This window comes from Plectropomus leopardus, chromosome 24, assembly GCF_026936395.1.
Source record: "Plectropomus leopardus strain MGB_pleo_1.0 chromosome 24, ASM2693639v1, whole genome shotgun sequence".
Taxonomy (NCBI): Eukaryota; Metazoa; Chordata; class Actinopteri; order Perciformes; family Serranidae; genus Plectropomus; species Plectropomus leopardus.
Genome location: NC_142199.1, coordinates 471,828 through 491,156, shown reverse-complemented (window position 1 = coordinate 491,156; position 19,329 = coordinate 471,828). Strand labels below are relative to the sequence as shown.

Below are 19,329 nucleotides of genomic sequence, written 5' to 3'. Positions count from 1 at the left end.
AATGAGCTTTCTACTCTTTTTTCCATAATCTTCCAGGCGGATGTTCCCCAAATATCATTGCTAATTTACACTTTAATTCATCAGGTTGTGAACCATCTTCTGTGCTTAACCCTCTCTTTCCCACACAGCTTTCGGCAAATCACAGGACGGGTCGTCGCTGCTGAGATCGGCTCTGGCCAATGAGAGAGCCAAAACTAACAGCTGGGGTAATGATGACCTCATCAAACGCTCCCTGCGTCTTGCAATCAGAGGCGGTCTTGCTCTGTCTGTCTGCTGTTCCCTTCTCGTTCCCTCGAGCTTCCAGAGAAAGTTTTTGTCCACAGGAAACTGGCTGCTGGCTCGTCTCCGGAGTTGCGCTTTTCAAACGCGTTTCATCCTCCGTGGCTTCGGTGTCTGCATGCGGCGCACAATCTCACAGTCCAAACTCCTCCGCAGCTTCAGTGACTGTCGTTTCCAGAGATTGTGGGCGCTCTCATGATCCCATCACATGCAGAGTTTGATTGATTGTAACGGCCCGTCAGCATAAACGCCTCCATCACTAACATCGGCGCTCAGGTCTGCTGCAAGCTCGCTTAGCTGGCGCTTCGGTAAAGATCAGCCTGTAACAAAAGACCTGCTCCTGTTTTTGATCTTTTAGGTCAAAGCAGCGACAGAAATGTCTCTCCACGACTGTCTTTGCAGCCATTCGACCCGTCGGCTCCCACGGCGGCCGGATCCACGAGGCCGGCGTCGAGAAACCCCCTCCTTCCTTTCTCTAACGGCCTCAGACAGCCGCACTCTTCCTCTAGAGCCAGTAACTCGCCCCCGACCTCCGGGATACTCGGGGGTAATCCTCCTTGTACCTTCTCCTCAACTCTTCACTTTCTTTCATTACCACAAACCACCGAGATAATCGCTTTTCATGGCAGCGACGTCTGATAAAAAACATTTATGGCAGAAACCCAGCAGGAAGTGTTAGCTCAGGCCTCATGCTGCATCATTCTCTTCAAAATGTAAGAGTCAGTGACCAACACGGCGAAAAATGTCCCATAAAATGTAAGAAATCATTTTTTTAAAAAAAACCAACTCGTTTTTTTAAGAGGTTTTTAGATCTGATATTATTATTATTATTATTAGTAGTAGTAGTAGTAGTATTTAAATGGTAAAAATATCCAGAAAGCTATAGTTAGAAATATTTGAAATATGTATTTTAAATGTTGTTATGGAACAAACATTTGTAGAAATATATATATATTTAATTGTCATTATTTTTTCTTTTTCTTTTTTTTTTGATGCAGTTTTCCAGATAATTTTTCAGGTAATTTTCTTGCAACTTTTAACCAATTTCTGTGCAGTGTGCACCCTTCTGTTCAATGAAAGTTATTGACAAAGGACCGTAAAGTTAACCAAGAAAGCAAAGTCAGTTAGCAATCCACTTCAACTGGAATTAACTGAATTCGCTGCCAATTTTTGTCATTTTTAATTGTTTAAATCACCTGATTTGATACTAAATTCAGTTACAGAAAGTGCTATTGACCCAAAACACCCTTTACTAACATTTTGTGCCCTCCTATCACTGAATGGATCCCAATAATCAATAATCTTTGTTCTTTTGCAAACTCTTACGAGTGGAGTTCAGGCCGATCAGGTCTGCAGGCTGTGATTGGCCGGCAGACGTTGAGGTGAATCAGCTGATTTTGGGGTTTTTGGATTTGGTTTGACGTGACTGGATCTGTGTTTAATCATTTGCTGCTTCTTTATTTTAAAGGACAGAAATCCAGACGGATTGATCTCGTCCGTCATCTGTGATTTTGTCTCTTTTCAACACTGTGACAGTTTGTTTGTGTGGGCTCACTGTGAGCTGCCGAACGAAGCCGACAGCTCGACCACCGCGCCGCCGTCTCCGAACGCCCTCGCCTCTCAGCACGAGTCCTTCAGTTTAGACCGAAGCATTTCATTTGCCTTCATAACGAGAAAAAACCTGATCGTGGGACGATAAAATGTTTACATTTGGGCAACGAACAAATTAAATTATTACGTTTGAAACATGAACTTTGTCAAATTTCAAAAGTTGGATGATGCAACCAAATCCTCAAAAGTATGAATCAGCTTTTACTGTTTTCATAAAACTTCTGTTGATTTCAGCTCAGTCATCAGAAAATAAAGTTGGCGTTGTACGTTTCTCCAACCGTGATTACATCTGTATGTTTTTATCCAGAGCATATGTAGAAACTTATCGTTAACACTTCCAACATCGACGTCATTAGGTTTACACGCAGACACGCTCGGTTACTGTTCGATAACATCATGTTCGTCATGTTCAAAAAAACAGGTCCGACATCTCGGTAAAAAACTACCACTTTTCATGACATTATCCTAACAGATCAACTTTTCATGGCACTATCCCGGCAGATAAACCACTTTTCGTGGCACTATCCCGGCAGATAAACCACTTTTCGTGGCACTATCACGGCAGATCACTATTGCGTCACATAACGCAGCAAAAAACAGCACTTCTTCTTGCAATGGAAAAAATGCTGTCTTCCAGCTCGTAAGAAAGGTATAATGCCAACGTTTTCCTCTGGTGTCTGGGCTGAGGATTCACCCTTGGGTTCCAGACATATGTCCTCCTGTAAATTTGGGGACATGTCCCCTGACTCGTGACGTTTGGCTGAACGTGTGACTCGGCCGGGTGTTCTGCTGTCAGTTTTCAGTTTTCTCTCCTTGGTAACGCTCAGTTTTCTCCCCGCAGTAAACGGAAAGCCGCACCGGGGCATTTCCCCTCCTAAACCGGCTTTATGGTCCCGACCTCGACTGGGTAAAAAAAAAAAAAACCTGTTTGTGTTTTCATGTCTCATCATTAACCCTTCACTCGCTTCCCCAGCGCCTCCGCCTCCACTGCAGCTGCTGTTGGTGTTTTTGTCTCCATCCATCCTGTTTATTAATCCTTTTCTGTTCATCCGTCCATCCGTGGGTCTGTCCGTCCACATTGTCCTCTGTCTCCAGCTTCTGCAGGTCTTCAGCTTTCTGCCAAAGACTCAAATAATCGACAGTTTGATTATTTGACTTACATAAGAGCAGAACATGAAGCACTGGTGTGGTGGTGGAGGGGTTAAATGTCTGGTTTTAGAGCTGCTGGGGCTCTTTGGGCTGCTCAACATGTCAGCTGTCTGAAAACATTTTAACCCTTCGAAACTTGAGCAAACTTATTTTCAAAAACACGGGAAGAGGGCAATCAGCAACGCAAGAAATTACCGAAAAAAAACAACAAAAAAGCAAGAAATTTGTAAAAAGTACAAAAAAAATTACTCCAATTTAAAAAAAGAGAAAGACAAAAAAGGAAATGGCCTGAAGAAAAACGATGATGAAATGAAAAAACATAGTTCTGATAATTACACCCGTAGTTTAACCCTAGCTGTTAAAAAAATCTCTAAATCTACGTATTTCTTGGAATATGTGAGACGTTTTTCACCACGTTGCTTATTGCTCTTTTTTTTCACATTTTTGGAAAAAATGTGCTCCAGTTTCGAAGGTTTAAATACTTGTGAAAAGTTTGTTGCGCAGAAATATTAATATGTTGACTTTTTCTTGATCTTAAAACTCTTTTTGTTGGACTTTTTCACTTCAAGAATCCTTAATTCTGGGGCACAAAGTGATTATTTCTTTTCTCTTGTTTGGGATCTGTTTTCTTTTAAACTTCAGAAACGTAGAAACTTTTGTTTGTCCACCAGATTTTCCACGATTTCCTGTCACATTTCTAAAGAGACGCAGTCTGAGTTGACTTTACGCCCGCGAGCTGCAGAACAACAAATACCGACGTCGGTTGTTTTGGGCGGCTCTTCCGTGTGTTTCATGGATTTCTGTGGTGTTTTTCACAGACACGTCGAGGTCTTTCCCAGCAGCCTTTGCAGCACCGAATCGGGGCATTTAACTCGCACACACTGCGTTTGAGCCAACACGCTTATTTTTTTACTAACAACAAATTTTTCAAACCATCAAACCGGACCGTTTAACACGAAAACACGTTCAGCGTTTGAGACTCTGAACTTGGGCGTGTTTTTGTCCACGTTTATGCTGCGTTCCATCGCATCGATAATTCGCTTTTTCCTACTTTTGATCTAAACCTCCGAACATCAGGAGCGTGCGCGGGAGGAGTCGACTGTTATGCACTCGAAAAGACTTCTGTCAAACACAAATCAGCTGAATGGAAACGCCACACGAAGTTTTTACACTTTTCACCACACAAACCGTTCACCGTGTGCACCGCCATTTTGCTGTGGCGACCGACTCTGTCTCAAGAACCTCGCCGGAGTTTCCGATCTGGATTCTGTTGCACTTTTTGGAGTAGTTTTTTCCCGATTTCTGAGTCACAAATGTGATGTTTTAGGCCCAAACGTGATCTTTTCTGAAGCGTTACCTCGATGTTGTTAGGAAACATAAAATTTCAGCTGCGAAATAACGTGCGGATGTAACGTCTCAGTGGTTTGCAGAAAAACAAACATTTCTTTCATTTCTTCTGGTGGCTGGTTTGCAGATTCTGGATTGTGGTTTTTGTGGAGGTGGTGTGCAGTGTGCCTCAGAGGTCAGAGTTCAGAGTCTCAGAGTTCAGAGTCTCAGAGTTCAGAGTCTCAGAGTTCAGAGTCTCAGAGTCTCAGAGTCTCAGAGTTCAGAGTCTCAGAGTCTCAGAGTCTCAGAGTTCAGAGTCTCAGAGTCTCAGAGTTCAGAGTCTCAGAGTTCAGAGTCTCAGAGTTCAGAGTCTCAGAGTTCAGAGTCTCAGAGTCTCAGAGTTCAGAGTCTCAGAGTCTCAGAGTTCAGAGTCTCAGAGTTCAGAGTCTCAGAGTCTCAGAGTTCAGACGTCGAGTCACAGACTGATGTCAGTTTGACCTTTTCCTGCTGCAGTCAACAACTCGCTGCCGGAGAAAAGGAAGCTCCCTGACATGTTTCGCCTCCCGGGCTCCATCGTCGAGGAGCCGTTTTATGGTTGGTAAAGGCACGAATGTCGCATCTCGCCGTTACCGCGGGCTGACCGCCGCTTCAGTTGCTCCTTGCCACCAACGCTGCATGTTTGATCAGATTTAGAGTCCAGACGCAACAAAGATAGAGTTTATCAGCTTTGGCCGAAAACTACAGCCCAGCCTGTGCAGCAGAGTCTGTGTTACTTTACAGCAGTGATACTCAACTGATGGCCCTGATGGGGCCCCTGGTGGCCCCCCAACTAGTTTCTAATTAACAGTGAAAATGAAATGATTGATACTGAATTGTTAGAGTTGAGAGAGTGCATAAACCGGATCAAAATAGAGCCTGTTGATCAGAAAAAGAGCCAGTGGAGGATCCGCCACACCCCCGACAGAGGATGCACCTGAGACACTAGTGTCCTGAAATACTAGAAATGTCCTTAAATCTTATTAATGTCCTAAAATCCTACAAATGTCTTAAAATCTGAGAAATGTCACAAATTCATAAAAATGTCCATAAATCCTAGAAATGTCTGAAAATCTTTTGAATGTCTGAAAATCTTTTGAATGTCTTAAAGTCTTAGACATGTCCAAAATCTGAGAAACATCCTAAAATCCTTGCATCATGTCAGGGGCCACTGTGACTGGCCCCTGGCCCCCCTGTCAGGCTGAGTGTCTCTGCTGTATCAGGAGCTGCAGCTTTGTGCTTTTTCTCGCAGAAGAAGCCGCGAGCGATGAGCCGTCCGTCACACACGGACCCTCCCGCTGTTGGTTCGTGCGCCGCTGCTTCCTGTCCGCCGGCGAGCGCCGCCGGGCCTCAGATACGTGGGCGTGTTGAGGAGACGCTCCGGCAGCAGCAGGGCATGGCGTGCATGGAGCGGATTCTGTCTGAATGTTTGCTTTTCGTTGTTTGTGTGTGAAAAGAGAAAATCACTCAGTATTTATTTGCTTTAGTCCGACTGTGCGGAGCGTGATCACAGTTTCCAGCGTCGGGCTCCAGCGCAGACGCTGCTGGTCCATACTGGTTCCATGTCAGGGAACAATGGGAGCTGGACTGTGAGCAGAAAGCACTGGCGGCGCTCTGGCGTCCCCCCCGCCTTCATACATATTTACACGGCGCTGATTGAGAAAAATGTGTCTCCGTTGTTTCGTGTTACGAGCTAAAACGTTTCAGGACTCCGTCATCTTTCATGTTTCTGGCTTGGCATTTATTCCATTTAGACCTGGACGGAGCTCAACTCCTTGATTGTGAAGAATTTTGGCTCTAATAAGACGGGGGGCGGGGGCGGGGGGTAATTGGCTGCAGGTTCTGGACTTTTTGTAAAAACACTCGGGACCTCGGTGGGTTTCAGGATTTGGCGTTCTCAGGTCGGTTTGTATTTTGAGTCGTTCGTCGGGAGGAAAGAGCAGATTTTTTCAGCAGATCAGGGAAAACTGATGTCTGATCCACAGACGGATTCTGGCTCTGAAAACACTTCATGCTGTTTGTTGCAGGATCCCCGGCTCGCCCGTCCGTCCCCATCAACAAAAAACCCAACCAGGTGGACAAACCCGGAGAGACAGGTGAGCGCTAACGCTAAGCCCGACAATCATAGACAATATCTACGCGTTTTTGTCTCTTTATTGGTTTTGTTTTTCTCCATCAGATAAGGTGAACAACCTGAAGCAGACGGACAAGCTGCCGATCCTCAAACCCAAAGTCCCGCCGGCGACCGCCAAGCCCACCAAACTGGACCGGAAGCAGACCACGACCGGAGCGCCGCCAACAGCCGGTACAGAGATCCTCACTTTCTGCAGAAGCTGAAATTTCTGATTAAACTAATGCGTTACCTTTGTACATTTTATACGAATGACATCGGCGTTTCTACAGCGACGCAGGCAAAACGGCCTAAATCCTGGAAATTTCCCCCCAGGCATTGGCGCCAACTTTGGTTCAACTTTGGGGATTAAAAAAAAATGTTAAAGTTTGATGATGTCATCATGGTATTAGTACATTAATGTCAATCTAATGGTGTGTCATACCATTATTTAAATATCTATGTATATGTATATATATATATATATATATATATGCATTTATGAGAATCTATGCAGCATCATATGTCATTATTATTCAGCGGCGAGAACTTTTTCATGCTTTTAACCCTTTGAAACCTGAACAAATTGGCTTGATTTCTTTCAAAAAATATTGGAAGAAGACAATGAGCAACTTAACAAATATAACAAAATAAAGAAAATACAAATTAGTAAAACAATTATAAGAAAATTACCCAAAAATAAGCACAAAATAAGTTAAAAAAACAACAACAAAAAAACCCAACAACGAACAAACAAGAGAATGACCTGAAAAAAACTTAAATATATATATTCTTTAATTTTCAGGTTATTTTCTTTTCATCTTTTGTCCTGTAATTCGCTCATTGTCCTTTGCTTCCCGGTGCTCATGAAGAGAATTAAACCATTTTGTTCTGGTGTCAGAAGTTTGGATCCTTGTGAGAGGCATTAACACAGCACCAGAGAAGTGAAGTCTCCGGGTTTCAAAGGGTTAAAGATCTTTGACTTTCTATCTGAAACCTGTTGAGTTTTCCCTTTAAAGCTTTGTGTTGGCAGAAAGGTGCCATCTAATCTTGTAAAATGTCCTTCTTTAGCGACTCGACAGGAGACCTGGGAGGACTCGGACCTGTTTAAATCTCAGCCGGCCTCTGACGTCGACGCCTTGGGGAAGAAGCGTTACGTAGGTACGTTCAAGAGAAAGAAATGTCCGGCGTTTCACCGTCACCTTCCGTCCGTGTCATGGTCGTCCACATGATATCTCAAGAACGCCCTGAGGGACTTTCTTTAAATTTGGCACAAACGCCCACCGACCTGTTCTTCGACCTCACGGGTTCACTGAGGCATACATTATTCTAGTTTGATATTTTAAAGACCACAGATTGATCGTGAAAATATTCTGCAGATAATTCGATTGTTAAAATAACTGTAAGTTGCAGCCCGATCATTGACGAACTCAAACGAAATCAAAACTGTCAAGAAGATGCCCAAAATTTATTCAGAGACTGAACCCAGACTGATCCCTCTCCTCTTCGTCCCACAGCGCCTCACGTCGTCTACCAGACGGGGAAGAAACCAGATGAGCCTTGCTCCATCACGTCTTCCCTCAACTACTTCCCCGGAGACGAACCGGGAGAGACGAACGTGACGGCTCCGCCTAGGTCTCCTCCGTCCAACCTCACCGTGGTGACTGTGGAGGGATGCCCGTCCTTCGTCATCCTGGACTGGGAGAAAACTGACAACGACACAACCGGTACAAAGACATGACGTCAACATGTAGACTGAAGTGTCTTCTATCCGTCCTCTCTGGACTATCTGATGATTCTGTTGACTTTGTCCTCTTGTCCTCAGAGTACGAGGTCATCTCCACTGCTAAGGGACCCGACGGTGAGCAGGTCTCCGTCCTGACCACCAACCAGACTCACACCGCCGTGGAGAACCTAAAGCCTGAGAGCAGGTACGACTTATGTAGACTCTGTCCAAAACTTCAGTCAACAAGTCCAAGACCAGGTCCCCCAAAGTCAGGATCAAGTCTCAAGAGGGTAAAGTCCAAGGCAAGACCAAAACCAGAGCCAAACTAGTGTAACCAAAACATATCTGTTCAAAAGACAAAATCTGTAACATAAAGACCTGGTTCTGATTGGAGTCTGTCCCACATAAAGACCTGGTTCTGATGGTAGTCTGTCCCACATAAAGACCTGGTTTTAATGGGAGTCTGTCCCACATAAAGACCTGGTTCTGAGCATTTTGGCTGTTAATGTGGTCCTGACTTGTTTTTGGACTTTCTTTCGGCCCCTGGTCTGACTGGGTCTTTCTGAGACAGATCTGTTGGTTTTGTGGATTTTGAGGGTTTTAGCTCCACATCGTGTTTCTTTTATTTAAAATAACCCACAAAAATAAGATTTAGAAAGTCCATAAAAGCAGCTTTCTGAGTCCTGGTCTCATCCACGGTCCGGAAACCTGCTGCAGCTCTGCAGATGTTTCTGCACTCGGCTGTTTGGGGCGTTCAGCTGTCCAAACAGGGCCAGACGTCCCACAGAGCAGAATAACAGTTTCGCTCCCTGAAGTTTTAATGAGGCTGGACACCCGAGGAGTATTTGGTGTGAAGGAGGTCTGGCTGGAGACGCAGGAGCCGCAGACTGTTTGTCTTTAATCGGGTGAGACGAGACGTTTGTCAGTATGTGACGTCTTCAGGAACAAAAGTCCGCTGCGTCAGTTCGACACTGAACCTGCTGCTGACGGGAAGCTGTGAAAATGATCAAATTCGTCTTCTGCTTTCATTTGTTTTTTTTAATAAGATTGTATTTTTACCCTTTGAAACTCAAACGCAAAAAGCAGGAAATGAGTAACTTTCCAAGAAATGAACCAAAAAAAACACAATGGAAAGAAAATAAAAATCTGAAAAAAATGAAAATCTGCAACAATAAAGTCCAAAGTCCAATACGAAAACAAACAAGAAAACATCCTGCTTTGTTCTATACTAAGATTCATACAGATTTCTGCATTTTTTCAAGCTTTTAGTTTCTTTTATAATTTCTAATAATAGTCTCTCTCCTTTATTTTTCAGGGGATTTTTCTTTGACTCATTTCTTGAAATTTGCTCATTGCCTTTTTTGTATGTTTTCAAAATAAAGCAAACCACTTTGCTTGGTTTTCAAAAGTCCGAATGCAACAAAAGAACATTGATGTTTTATAGTAATTCATTATTATTGTAAATAACCCTTTGAGCCATGTTTGAAAGGGTTAATCATAACTTTACTGCGTGATTTTCATCTTCATTTGCTTTTGTATCATTTCTGTTTTTTGGGTTTGTGTGAATTTTTAGAAACGTTTTCACAAATTCTCGTGATATGTTAAATCGTTTGAAACGATTTAACATATCACGTGTTTGAAACTTGCGTGAAAATGCCGCTCAACAAATGTGACATCAGTCGGCCTGATGGGGGCGCTATAATTAAGGCCCAAAACGAAGTTAAGGCCATCCTCCTCACACTCTAAGTCATATTAAAAACAGCTCAGTATGCTCGACAGAAAGACCTTCAGGTACTTTCCTCATTTTGATTTAGGTTTCATCTGTAACACATTTTCTGTGGATCTTTATTAACCTGATCATAACTTAAAAAAAGCTCACTGATGAATTTCTGCGTTTTAAAAATACTGACAAATAAGCTTTAGAGGGGGCGTGGTTTCACAGAGATGTACCTAACTCAGTAACTGTTCAGCCAGTTATCACAAAACCTTTCTCTCTTTTATGTTTTTTTTTTTTTTTGACAGCTACGAGTTTAAGGTGAAGCCAAAGAACGAGCTGGGTGAAGGTCCTCCCAGTGAGCCGGTGTCCTTCAACACAGAGTCGGGTACGGTCCAGCAGCCTGATTTACATCCGAAGTGAAAATGTTGTCAGACGTTCACACGCAAATTCTCCACAGAACATTTCCAAATTCATATGATTCGTGTTTCATTGAAATGAAATAGATACAAAACAGAAACGTGATCAGAAAACGTGACGAGGAGTCCTGAAAAAACAGTTCAACTTGAAAATTCTCAAGTAAACAACGCATTCATAAATCCATTGTCTAGTATTATTATTATTATTATTATTATTATTATTATTATCATTATCATTATTATTATTATCATTATTGTATTTTTATTATATTTTAACAGAGTAGTTTTCAAAATTTTAAAAGTCTCTTTTTCTTTGTTTCCTTCACCAGCGGATCCTCGAGTGAGCGAGAACGTCTCAGGTACGATTAAACAACCACAATGTCATCAATACATCAATGTGATCAATACATTAAATCAGTACATCAGTGTGATCAATACATTAAACCAGTACATCAGTGTGATCAATACATTAAATCAGTACATCAGTGTGATCAATACATTAAATCAGTACATCAGTGTGATCAATACATTAAATCAGTACATCAGTGTGATCAGTAGTTTATAGTAGTTTATATTGCTGAACATGTCATGATAATTCGTACATTATACTGATCAATACATTAATCGATAACCTCTGCAGGGAAAGACGCCATCTGGACTCAGTTCCCCTTTAAGACGGACTCGTACTCGGACTGTCACGGTAAGCAGTACGTCAAGAGAACCTGGTACAGGAAGTTCGTCGGGGTCCAGCTGTGCAACTCGCTCAGGTACAAGATCTACCTAAGCGACTCCCTCAACGGTGGGTAGTGGTTCCTGGTGTCACCTCATGTCCGGGGGTGTCAGGGTCAATTTCTTACTCGGATCTGGTTCTTTAACCCTGCAGGTAAATTCCACAACATCGGGGACCAGACCGGCTTCGGTGAGGACCACTGTCAGTTTGTGGATTCGTTCCTGGAGGGAAAAACAGGCCGGCAGCTCCGGGCAGACCAGCTCCCTGCCAGACCCGGTAAAAAACGTGATTCGTGAACGTGAACATCCTAAACCTTTATTTCATAGAGTCGGGATTCCGGCCAGACCTTGTAGAACCTTGTCAGCCCAGACATTTTAAAACCTTTATTTCATAGTTTTGTTGAACCAAGAAAGTCTTCCTCACGGTTTACATCTTCTTGTCCCTGGTCCAGGTTTCTACAGAGCTGTGCGTCAGGAGCCTGTCCATTTTGGACAGATAGGAGGACACTCCCACATAAACTACGTCTCATGGTACGAGTGTGGGACGCCCATCCCCGGGAAATGGTGAATGGACTGAGTCGTTCTTGGGACAGGGAGGAACCGTCACCCTGGCTGGGATGACGACGACTTCAGGAGTCCGAAAAGATCTCCTGGACTTGTTCCACCACCTTACCCAGAGCTGTAAAAACATGTACAGGACATACTCGTCAGGGAATTAGTAACACGAGAGCATTTTTAAATATAGCAAACATGCCTCGTCTTTACTATTTATCAAGCAACAAACTGGTAGAAGAGGAGGAGGATACGTGGAGGTCTGGTCTCTGTCCGGACCGTCGGGGGGGGGCAGACTCACGCTAGATATATTTTATTTTGTGTAAAATAATGGGAAGCTGGCTCCCTGGAATACTATTTTCATAACTTATTTATCAAAAGGTCCAACGATTTTTACGTTTTGTTTTCAGCTCATTTCTGTTCATTTGCAAGTCGAGCAAAAGGTTGAAGAAGTAGTTTAGAAACCGTCCTGCTTGACATTCATCGCTGGCAGCTGACCAGTCAAACCAGTCCTCTGCTGTCCCCTCAACAAGCCGGCCAGTCGAAGGTCTGCTGGATGTGGAGATTATGTGCTAAGTGTGATTAACTTGCTGGATATTTTTCTGCCTCACGCTCTGAGTTCATTAGCCTCAAATTAAAGCTAATTTATACTTTGACGCTGCAATAACAACGAAATTTAACAAATGTAGTTTGTTTTCATCAGTGTTTTGTTTTGTTTGGCGGACGACAGAGTGCCAAAATGTACTTTTTTTTTTAGATTCAGACAAGAAAAACTACAGGCTAACATTAGAGTTTAGCAGCATGAATCTCTGCAGTTTAATTAAATTCATATTAACATAAAAAAATTCAATCAATCAGCACACCAGATGTGTTGGTCCAGCCTGCGTCGTGCCAAACCCAGCTGCCTTTAGCCGTCCGGAGGCTTCTTTACTTGCAGTTTGCACAACAGAAATATATTTATATGTATATGAGAGAATGAATGTTTTCGGTACATTTTTGCAGATGCATTTCCCTTACCGTGGCCTTTTACTCTTTACTGTACGATAATCTGCTTCCTGTTGCCTCATGCTAAAGCAGGAGGGGGGGTACACTAACGGTGCAGCATGATGGCTAATAAATCTAAAGACTTTTTTAACCAACTGAATCTGATTTATGGAGGAAGAAGGAAAAGCTCTGAACTCTAAGTTTGCATATTTGGAGCGCAAATACAGTGGTGCTAACAACGACTAACAGTCAGTCATTTTTAGGGTTATTTGGCTAACTAGCCGCCAGACTATCTTATTTGGCTAGCTAGTTGTAAAAAGTTGCAAAAGTTCTTCATTTTGCCAAAAATATCTAATTTATTGAAGAAAACTTCTAAACGAGTTGTAACTTAAAGCATATCTAAAGCAAGATTAACAAGAACTAATAGCCACTCGTTTGGCTGTTAGCGACCAAACTATGCTGTTTGACAGCTAGCTGTCTGGTTAACTTTTAGTTTAGTAAAGTTTTACCAAAAATCACACATAAAGCATTGTAAGTTGCAAAATTACCAAAGATATCCGATTTGTTGGGGAGAACTTCCAACCTCTAGCTGTTGTATTGCAAAGCACATTTAAGGCAAGGTTAGCTTTTAGCCTCTTAGGCGTTCCGAAACTTATTACAAGAAAAAAATATTCCAAAAAATAATATGAAATCTTTTTAGCACCATGTGAGGTAAAAAGAATTATGTCAGGTGTCAAGCAGGGTATTTTCACGTTCTTCTACAAGATGCAGCACCTGGGCGGATGCTGTCCCCGCAACATAAAACGGGGAACTGTTCCTTTAATTTTCAGCCGTATTAATACGTAGACCCCAAAACAAAAAAGTGCTTTGTAAAGAACACGAGAATGTATGTTAACACATGATGCTGTTGATGTTTTTCTACTTTTCTGTACTGATTTTCAACAATAAAGAAGTTTTGATTCCTTTTTTAAAAGAAATGTCTTCATTTTACCGACGTGTTTGAAAGGTTTGGAGTATTAGTACACGAAGATTTGAGGGACATACAGCAAGTTGAAAAGGTTTCTAGTATTAGTACATGAAGATTTGAGGGAAGTACAGTGAGTTGAAAAGGTTTGTAGTATTAGTATTTGAAGATTTGTGTGTTAAAAAGGTTTGTAGTATTAGTATTTGAAGATTTGTGAGTTAAAAAGGTTTGTAGTATAAGTACGTGAAGATTTGTGAGTTAAAAAGGTTTGTAGTATAAGTACGTGAAGATTTGTGAGTTAAAAAAGTTTGTAGTATTACTGAGATGTGGGCCACATATTCAGTAATGTAGATAAGCGGCTGTAGGTTGTCTATCGGTGCTGAAAGAACAACATGAAAAACATAATTTAATGTGATTTAATTTTGTCATCATTTTTTGTCTTGTCTTTGGGGCCAATAAAGTTTTGGAAAGTTCCCATAATGCCTTAGGGGATGTAACCCGGACAGACAGTTAGCTACACAGTTAGCTGTAAGCTGCAAAATGTTTTTTAGTATATATTTCTCACATTTAGTCAAACTGCCATTAAAAGTATGCCGAATGATCTATTAGGAGCTCCTGTTTTTAGTTAACCCGCGCATGTTCAGACAACTGTCACGAGATTACTTTGAGACGGAAGAAAACGTAAAAACGCGATAAATGTTAACGCAGTTCCGCAGCGCCTTTCTTCTCTGAGCTCGAAGTGGATTTCTGGACGTTTATTGTGGACAGACATCATCGATAAAGACATCCTCGGGAAGCGTGAGTCCCAATGTATGACATGAGACATGACTTCTGTTTGTGTGTTCACTTTCCCTCAGTTATGAGGAGGACAAATGTCACGTTTTGACCGTCCGCAGCACAGGGCGGGAAACGCCGAACCGGACTCCATTTATCCTCTACGTTAAAAATAGAGACGCGTCAGGAAGACCCTCAGTAAACTGTACTTACTCTAAATCCCCCAAATGTCCATGTACTAATACTGCAAAACCTTTTAACTGCCTTTCATCTCTCATATCTTAGTGTACTGATACTGTAAGACTTTTAACTTACCCTACAACCTTGAAAACTTCATGTACTAATACTGCAAAAATTTTTAACTTGCTCTACATCCCTCAAAGGTTCATGTACTAATACTGCATACCTTTTTAACTCGCTCTATGTCCCTCATATCTTAAAGTACTAATACTACAAACCTGTTTAACTTGCTCTACGTCCCTCGGATCTTCATGTACTAATACTACAAACCTGTTTAACTTGCTCTACGTCCCTCGGATCTTCATGTACTAATACTACAAACCTTTTTAACTGCCTTACATCTCTCATATCTTCACGTACTAATACTTTTTAACTTGCTCAGCATCCCTAAAACCTACACGTATTAATACTACAGGCCTTTGGAACATGCTCCTCGTCGCTCATATCTTTATGTACTGATACTACAAACCTCTTGAGCGTGTACAGTGTGTACTAATGCTTCATGCACTAACACAAAGAAGAGAGGGAAAGATTAAAACGATGTAAAAAAGCGAATGAGTTGTGCTTCATGGTCCGATGTGACGGATGACATCACTTTTCCAACCGCAGGGGCAACGCTAGTCTTTATAGTCCCGTCGCCATGGCAACCGGTGGATTATTTCAGATCGTAGGGGGAAAAAAGTGACAAGTTTATTCACCGCAGAGGAAGAAAAAAGGAATAATAGCTGTGCTGTAATTTCACTCCGTTATGTAACACACGAGCGTTCCCAGTAAAGCGCACTGGGAACGCTGGGTGAGGTCACGCTGCCGCCTGCTGAGCCACTAAAACACGAAACCACACACAGAAACCGCACAGAGACATGCACATCAAATGAAATCAAAAGAATTTACAACACTTGCATATTGGATATATTGGATATTTAATCAATAGGTTTGCTGATGCTGGAAGGGATTTCCTCTGAGCTCTGCGACTCACATCAGTCCGACTGACTCTCACCTTTTAAATTACCAACATCAACGTGAATCATCTCATTTTTTGTCCTAAAATCAGACGGACGGTGAGGAGACACGACCACAGTAAACTTCACAGCTGCTGTTTTTGTGTCTTTCAGGCGTCAAAGATCAGAGAGCGTCTCCACAGAGCAGGTACAGTCCAAACTCTTCCTGCTGTCTCACCTGTCGGGTTCATAACTGTCAACACACCAGGTTTCAGCAGCAAGTCCGGTTCCCTTAAATTTGGCACAAACGCCCTCTTAAACTCAAGAATGAACTGATTAGAATTTGTTGGTCAAAGGTCACTGTGACCTCACATGTGTTTGGCCATAGCTCAAGAATTCAAACAGTAATGATGACAACATTTCTCACAAATGTCCGAAAGGATTGAACTTCCTGAAATTGGGCACAAACGTTCAGTTGGAGTGAAGAATGAACTGATGAGAGTTGGGTGGTCGAAGGTAAATGTGACCTTACATCCGTCTCATTCTCATAAATTATGTTGGTCTTAACTTGGGACCCGCTGGTTTTGACCAGGGACTTGAAATCGGACAAAGTGCAGAAAAAACAGCAGATGTTTGGACTCGTGTCGGACGACTTGGCTTCATGTCATTTCAGTTCAGATCTTTTCGAAGTGAAAGGACTCGTAGTTTTCTCTGTGTTCGTAGTCGTCTTTGTGTCCTCCAGAGTTCCTCATCTATTTCCCTCTTTGTTTCCTCGAGTGCCTCAAACAGATGAGTGATGACTCGGAGGAACTCCCCCTCGGATCTGATCTGGACCGGGATTCCCTGTTTTAGGAAAATCAGGACTTGGCCGACTGAGTGGAGAGAACGGGGGAGGACAGAGAGAGGACAGGGGGAGGACAGAGGGGAGGCAGAGGAGGACAGAGGGGAGGACAGAGGGGAGTGTAGGGAACCCCCCGCTCTGAGACAGATGACAGAGAAGTTTCCGGAGGTTCAGCTTTAAACGTTAATCGAGGTCCGAGGCTTTAACGCCGACCTCAGATAACCTCCGCAGTGCTACGCTAACTGAGTGTGTGTCGTCTGCTGTTGTTGGAAGTGCAAAGATTTCCGAGTGTTTCCTCCGTGGATGTTGTAAAGTACAGGACAGTACAGTACAGTGAAGTACAGTACAGTACAGTGAAGTACAGTACATTAAAGCACAGTAAAGTACAGTACAGTACATTAAAGCACAGTAAAGTACAGTACAGTGAAGTACATAACAGTACAGTGAAGTACAGTACAGTACAGTGAAGTACAGTACATTAAAGCACAGTAAAGTACAGTACAGTAAAGTACAGTATAGTACATTAAAGCACAGTAAAGTACAGTACAGTGAAGTGAAGAACAGTACAGTACATTAAAGCTCAGTAAAGTACAGTACAGTGAAGTACATAACAGTACAGTGAAGTACAGTACAGTACAGCGGAGTACCGTACAGTAGCCGCGTGGCCTCGCCGCTCAGCAGACCTGTGAGCGGAGGGAATGCACTTAATTAAATGATTGATTGTACTGTCTGAGTTTTTCAGTGTACTGCAGTTGTTGGATTTAAGGTTTATTTACGAGGTCCGTGCTGTGAACTGAATCGTTTAATTTTGTACTCGGCAGCTAAATTATGACATTTATAATTTGCGCTGTTAAAGGGCGTGTACACTAAAAATAAGCTGCAGATCACAGGAATTTTCAGCATTTGAAATCATTTTAATTCTCCGGCTGATGTTCGTCCTGGTTCTGTGACGTTAGAACAGTCGGACCGTTTAAAGTGGGGACTCCTCATGTTTTTCGGTCTGTTGACAGGTCAGGTTTTTTGTGTCGGTTCCTTTCTTCGTGCGGACCTGTCCGGTGAGATCGATGGCGAGCCTTCCCACCCGGATCTGTCCACAGAGGACGCAGATTTTTGACTTTTCTCCCTTAAACTGAGGTCTGACAGCCGGCAGCGGGGAGGTCAAAGGTCAAACTGTCTGACGCAACATGTTTTGACCTGCTGTCACTTTGAAACTCGTCCTGTTAGTTTACGAGTCGACAGATTTCGGAGCGTCTCAGTCGTCTGACAAACGCCAAGAACCATAATCATCAGTACTACTCGCTGTGGTAGTTGTAGTATAACAAGTTTTTATTAATAAAAACAAACGTAATAATAATAATAACAATAATAAAAACAATAATGATAATGATAATAATAATGAACATAATAGTAAAAAATAATAACAATAAATAAATAAAAATCTGTCCTGCCGCTGGTGGTTTCGTGGACTCGGTGTCGGAGGGAAACCAGACGAGTGCTGACTCGGCCCCCCCGACACGTGGACCAGGAGGAGTCCATGTGTAGAAGGAACCTGAGGAGCCGTCTGTCCTTGAACCGCGGCGCTGGTTTCCATCAAACCCAGTTACATAATCCAGGACAGACTGGTCTGAGTCCAGGCCCGGTGGTCCTTGGATCCAGAGGGGGGACGTCAGAGTCCCCGTCACGCCGGCTGCCCGTCTCTGCGGTCTGCGATTCAGCGACCTCCGTCATTAAAGACGACCTCGTGCGTTTCCAACACGCAGAGACTTATCCGGCCAATCACGGCCCGCATACCGCTCATTCCTCCGCCCCTTCAAAATAAAAGCCCCAGAGAGCCTCACCTGAAGCTTCGTAAACACAGAGACGAGAGATCGGAGCGCGTCGAAAAGAAACGCTCGTACAAATACACAATCCTCAACAAAACAGCCGAAAATTATTAATGCAATTTTCAAGACATTTTTCTTTTTTTAACCCTTTAAAACCTGAGCAAATTGTTTTTATTTTTTTAAAACATCAGGAGAGGAGGGAACAACTTGACATGAAATTACTCAAAATTAAAAAAACAACAAAAAAATATTAAAAAAACAAATAAACAAGAATCTAAAAATATACTGTATATTTCAGAAGGTTTTGATGTTTAATGACGGTCCAGCTGTTAAAGGGTTCACTGACGCGCCGAAAAGCTCACTTCAGTTTGGCGATGAGAAGCTGCAGCAGGACTTCACCTCCTCCTTCTTCTCCTCCTCCTCTTCCTCTCTCCTCCTCCTCTTTCCTCCTTTCTCCTCCTGCTCCTCCTCTCTCCTCCTCTTCTCTCCCCCCCACTCCTTTTCTTTCCTCCTCCTCCTCTCTCCTGCTCCTCCTCTCTCCTCCGTTTCTTTCCTCCTCCTCCTCCTCTCTCCTCCCCCTCCTCCTCCTTTTCTTTCCTCCTCCTCCTCCTCCTCTCTCCTCCTCTCTCCTCCTCCTCCTCCTCTCTCCTCCTTTTCTTTCCTCCTCCTCCTCCTCTCTCCTCCCCTTCTGCTCCTCCTGCTCCTCCTCTCGTCTCCTCCTCCACCTCTCTCCTCCTCCTCTCTCCTCCTGCTCCTCCTCTCGTCTCCTCCTCCACCTCTCTTCTCCTCCTGCTCCTCCTCTCGTCTCCTCCTCCACCTCTCTCCTCCTCCTCTCTCCTCCTTCTCCTCCTCCTCTCTCCTCCTTTTCTTTCTTCCTCCTCCTCCTCTCTCCTCCCCCTTCTGCTCCTCCTGCTCCTCCTCTCGTCTCCTCCTCCACCTCTCTCCTCCTCCTCTCTCCTCCTCCTTCTGCTCCTCCTCTTTTCTCCTCCTCCCTCTCGGTGTGAAACACGTGTTGTGAGACTCTGGTGGTTGACAGAGGGCTGCAGGCCGTCAGCGGTCTGGTGACAGAGTGAGAGGTCCCTGCTGTGAATGAAGCTCTTTGTTTCCCGTCAGA

General features: G+C 43.2%; 1 protein-coding gene across 19 annotated transcripts in view; it reads left to right on the top strand.

Moving 5' to 3' along the window:
• abi3bpb (ABI family member 3 binding protein b) overlaps positions 1-13,612 on the top strand; it is a 31,091-nt gene extending 17,479 nt beyond the window's left edge. For 3 of the 19 annotated variants that reach the window (XM_088074472.1, XM_088074468.1, XM_088074467.1), the window contains 14 exons: positions 129-206; positions 638-826; positions 2,732-2,797; positions 4,879-4,959; positions 6,429-6,497; positions 6,581-6,706; positions 7,583-7,672; positions 8,029-8,238; positions 8,337-8,442; positions 10,260-10,339; positions 10,700-10,729; positions 11,011-11,169; positions 11,254-11,376; positions 11,552-13,612. In XM_088074472.1, coding sequence (XP_087930598.1) covers positions 129-206; positions 638-826; positions 2,732-2,797; positions 4,879-4,959; positions 6,429-6,497; positions 6,581-6,706; positions 7,583-7,672; positions 8,029-8,238; positions 8,337-8,442; positions 10,260-10,339; positions 10,700-10,729; positions 11,011-11,169; positions 11,254-11,376; positions 11,552-11,667 — 1,523 coding nt within the window. In that variant the 3' untranslated portion in view covers positions 11,668-13,612. The remainder of the gene's footprint in view (positions 1-128; positions 207-637; positions 827-2,731; positions 2,798-4,878; positions 4,960-6,428; positions 6,498-6,580; positions 6,707-7,582; positions 7,673-8,028; positions 8,239-8,336; positions 8,443-10,259; positions 10,340-10,699; positions 10,730-11,010; positions 11,170-11,253; positions 11,377-11,551) is intronic. The other 16 variants (XM_088074473.1, XM_088074482.1, XM_088074480.1 and 13 more) reach the window with 8 other exon arrangements.
• Positions 13,613-19,329: the final 5,717 nt, after the last annotated feature.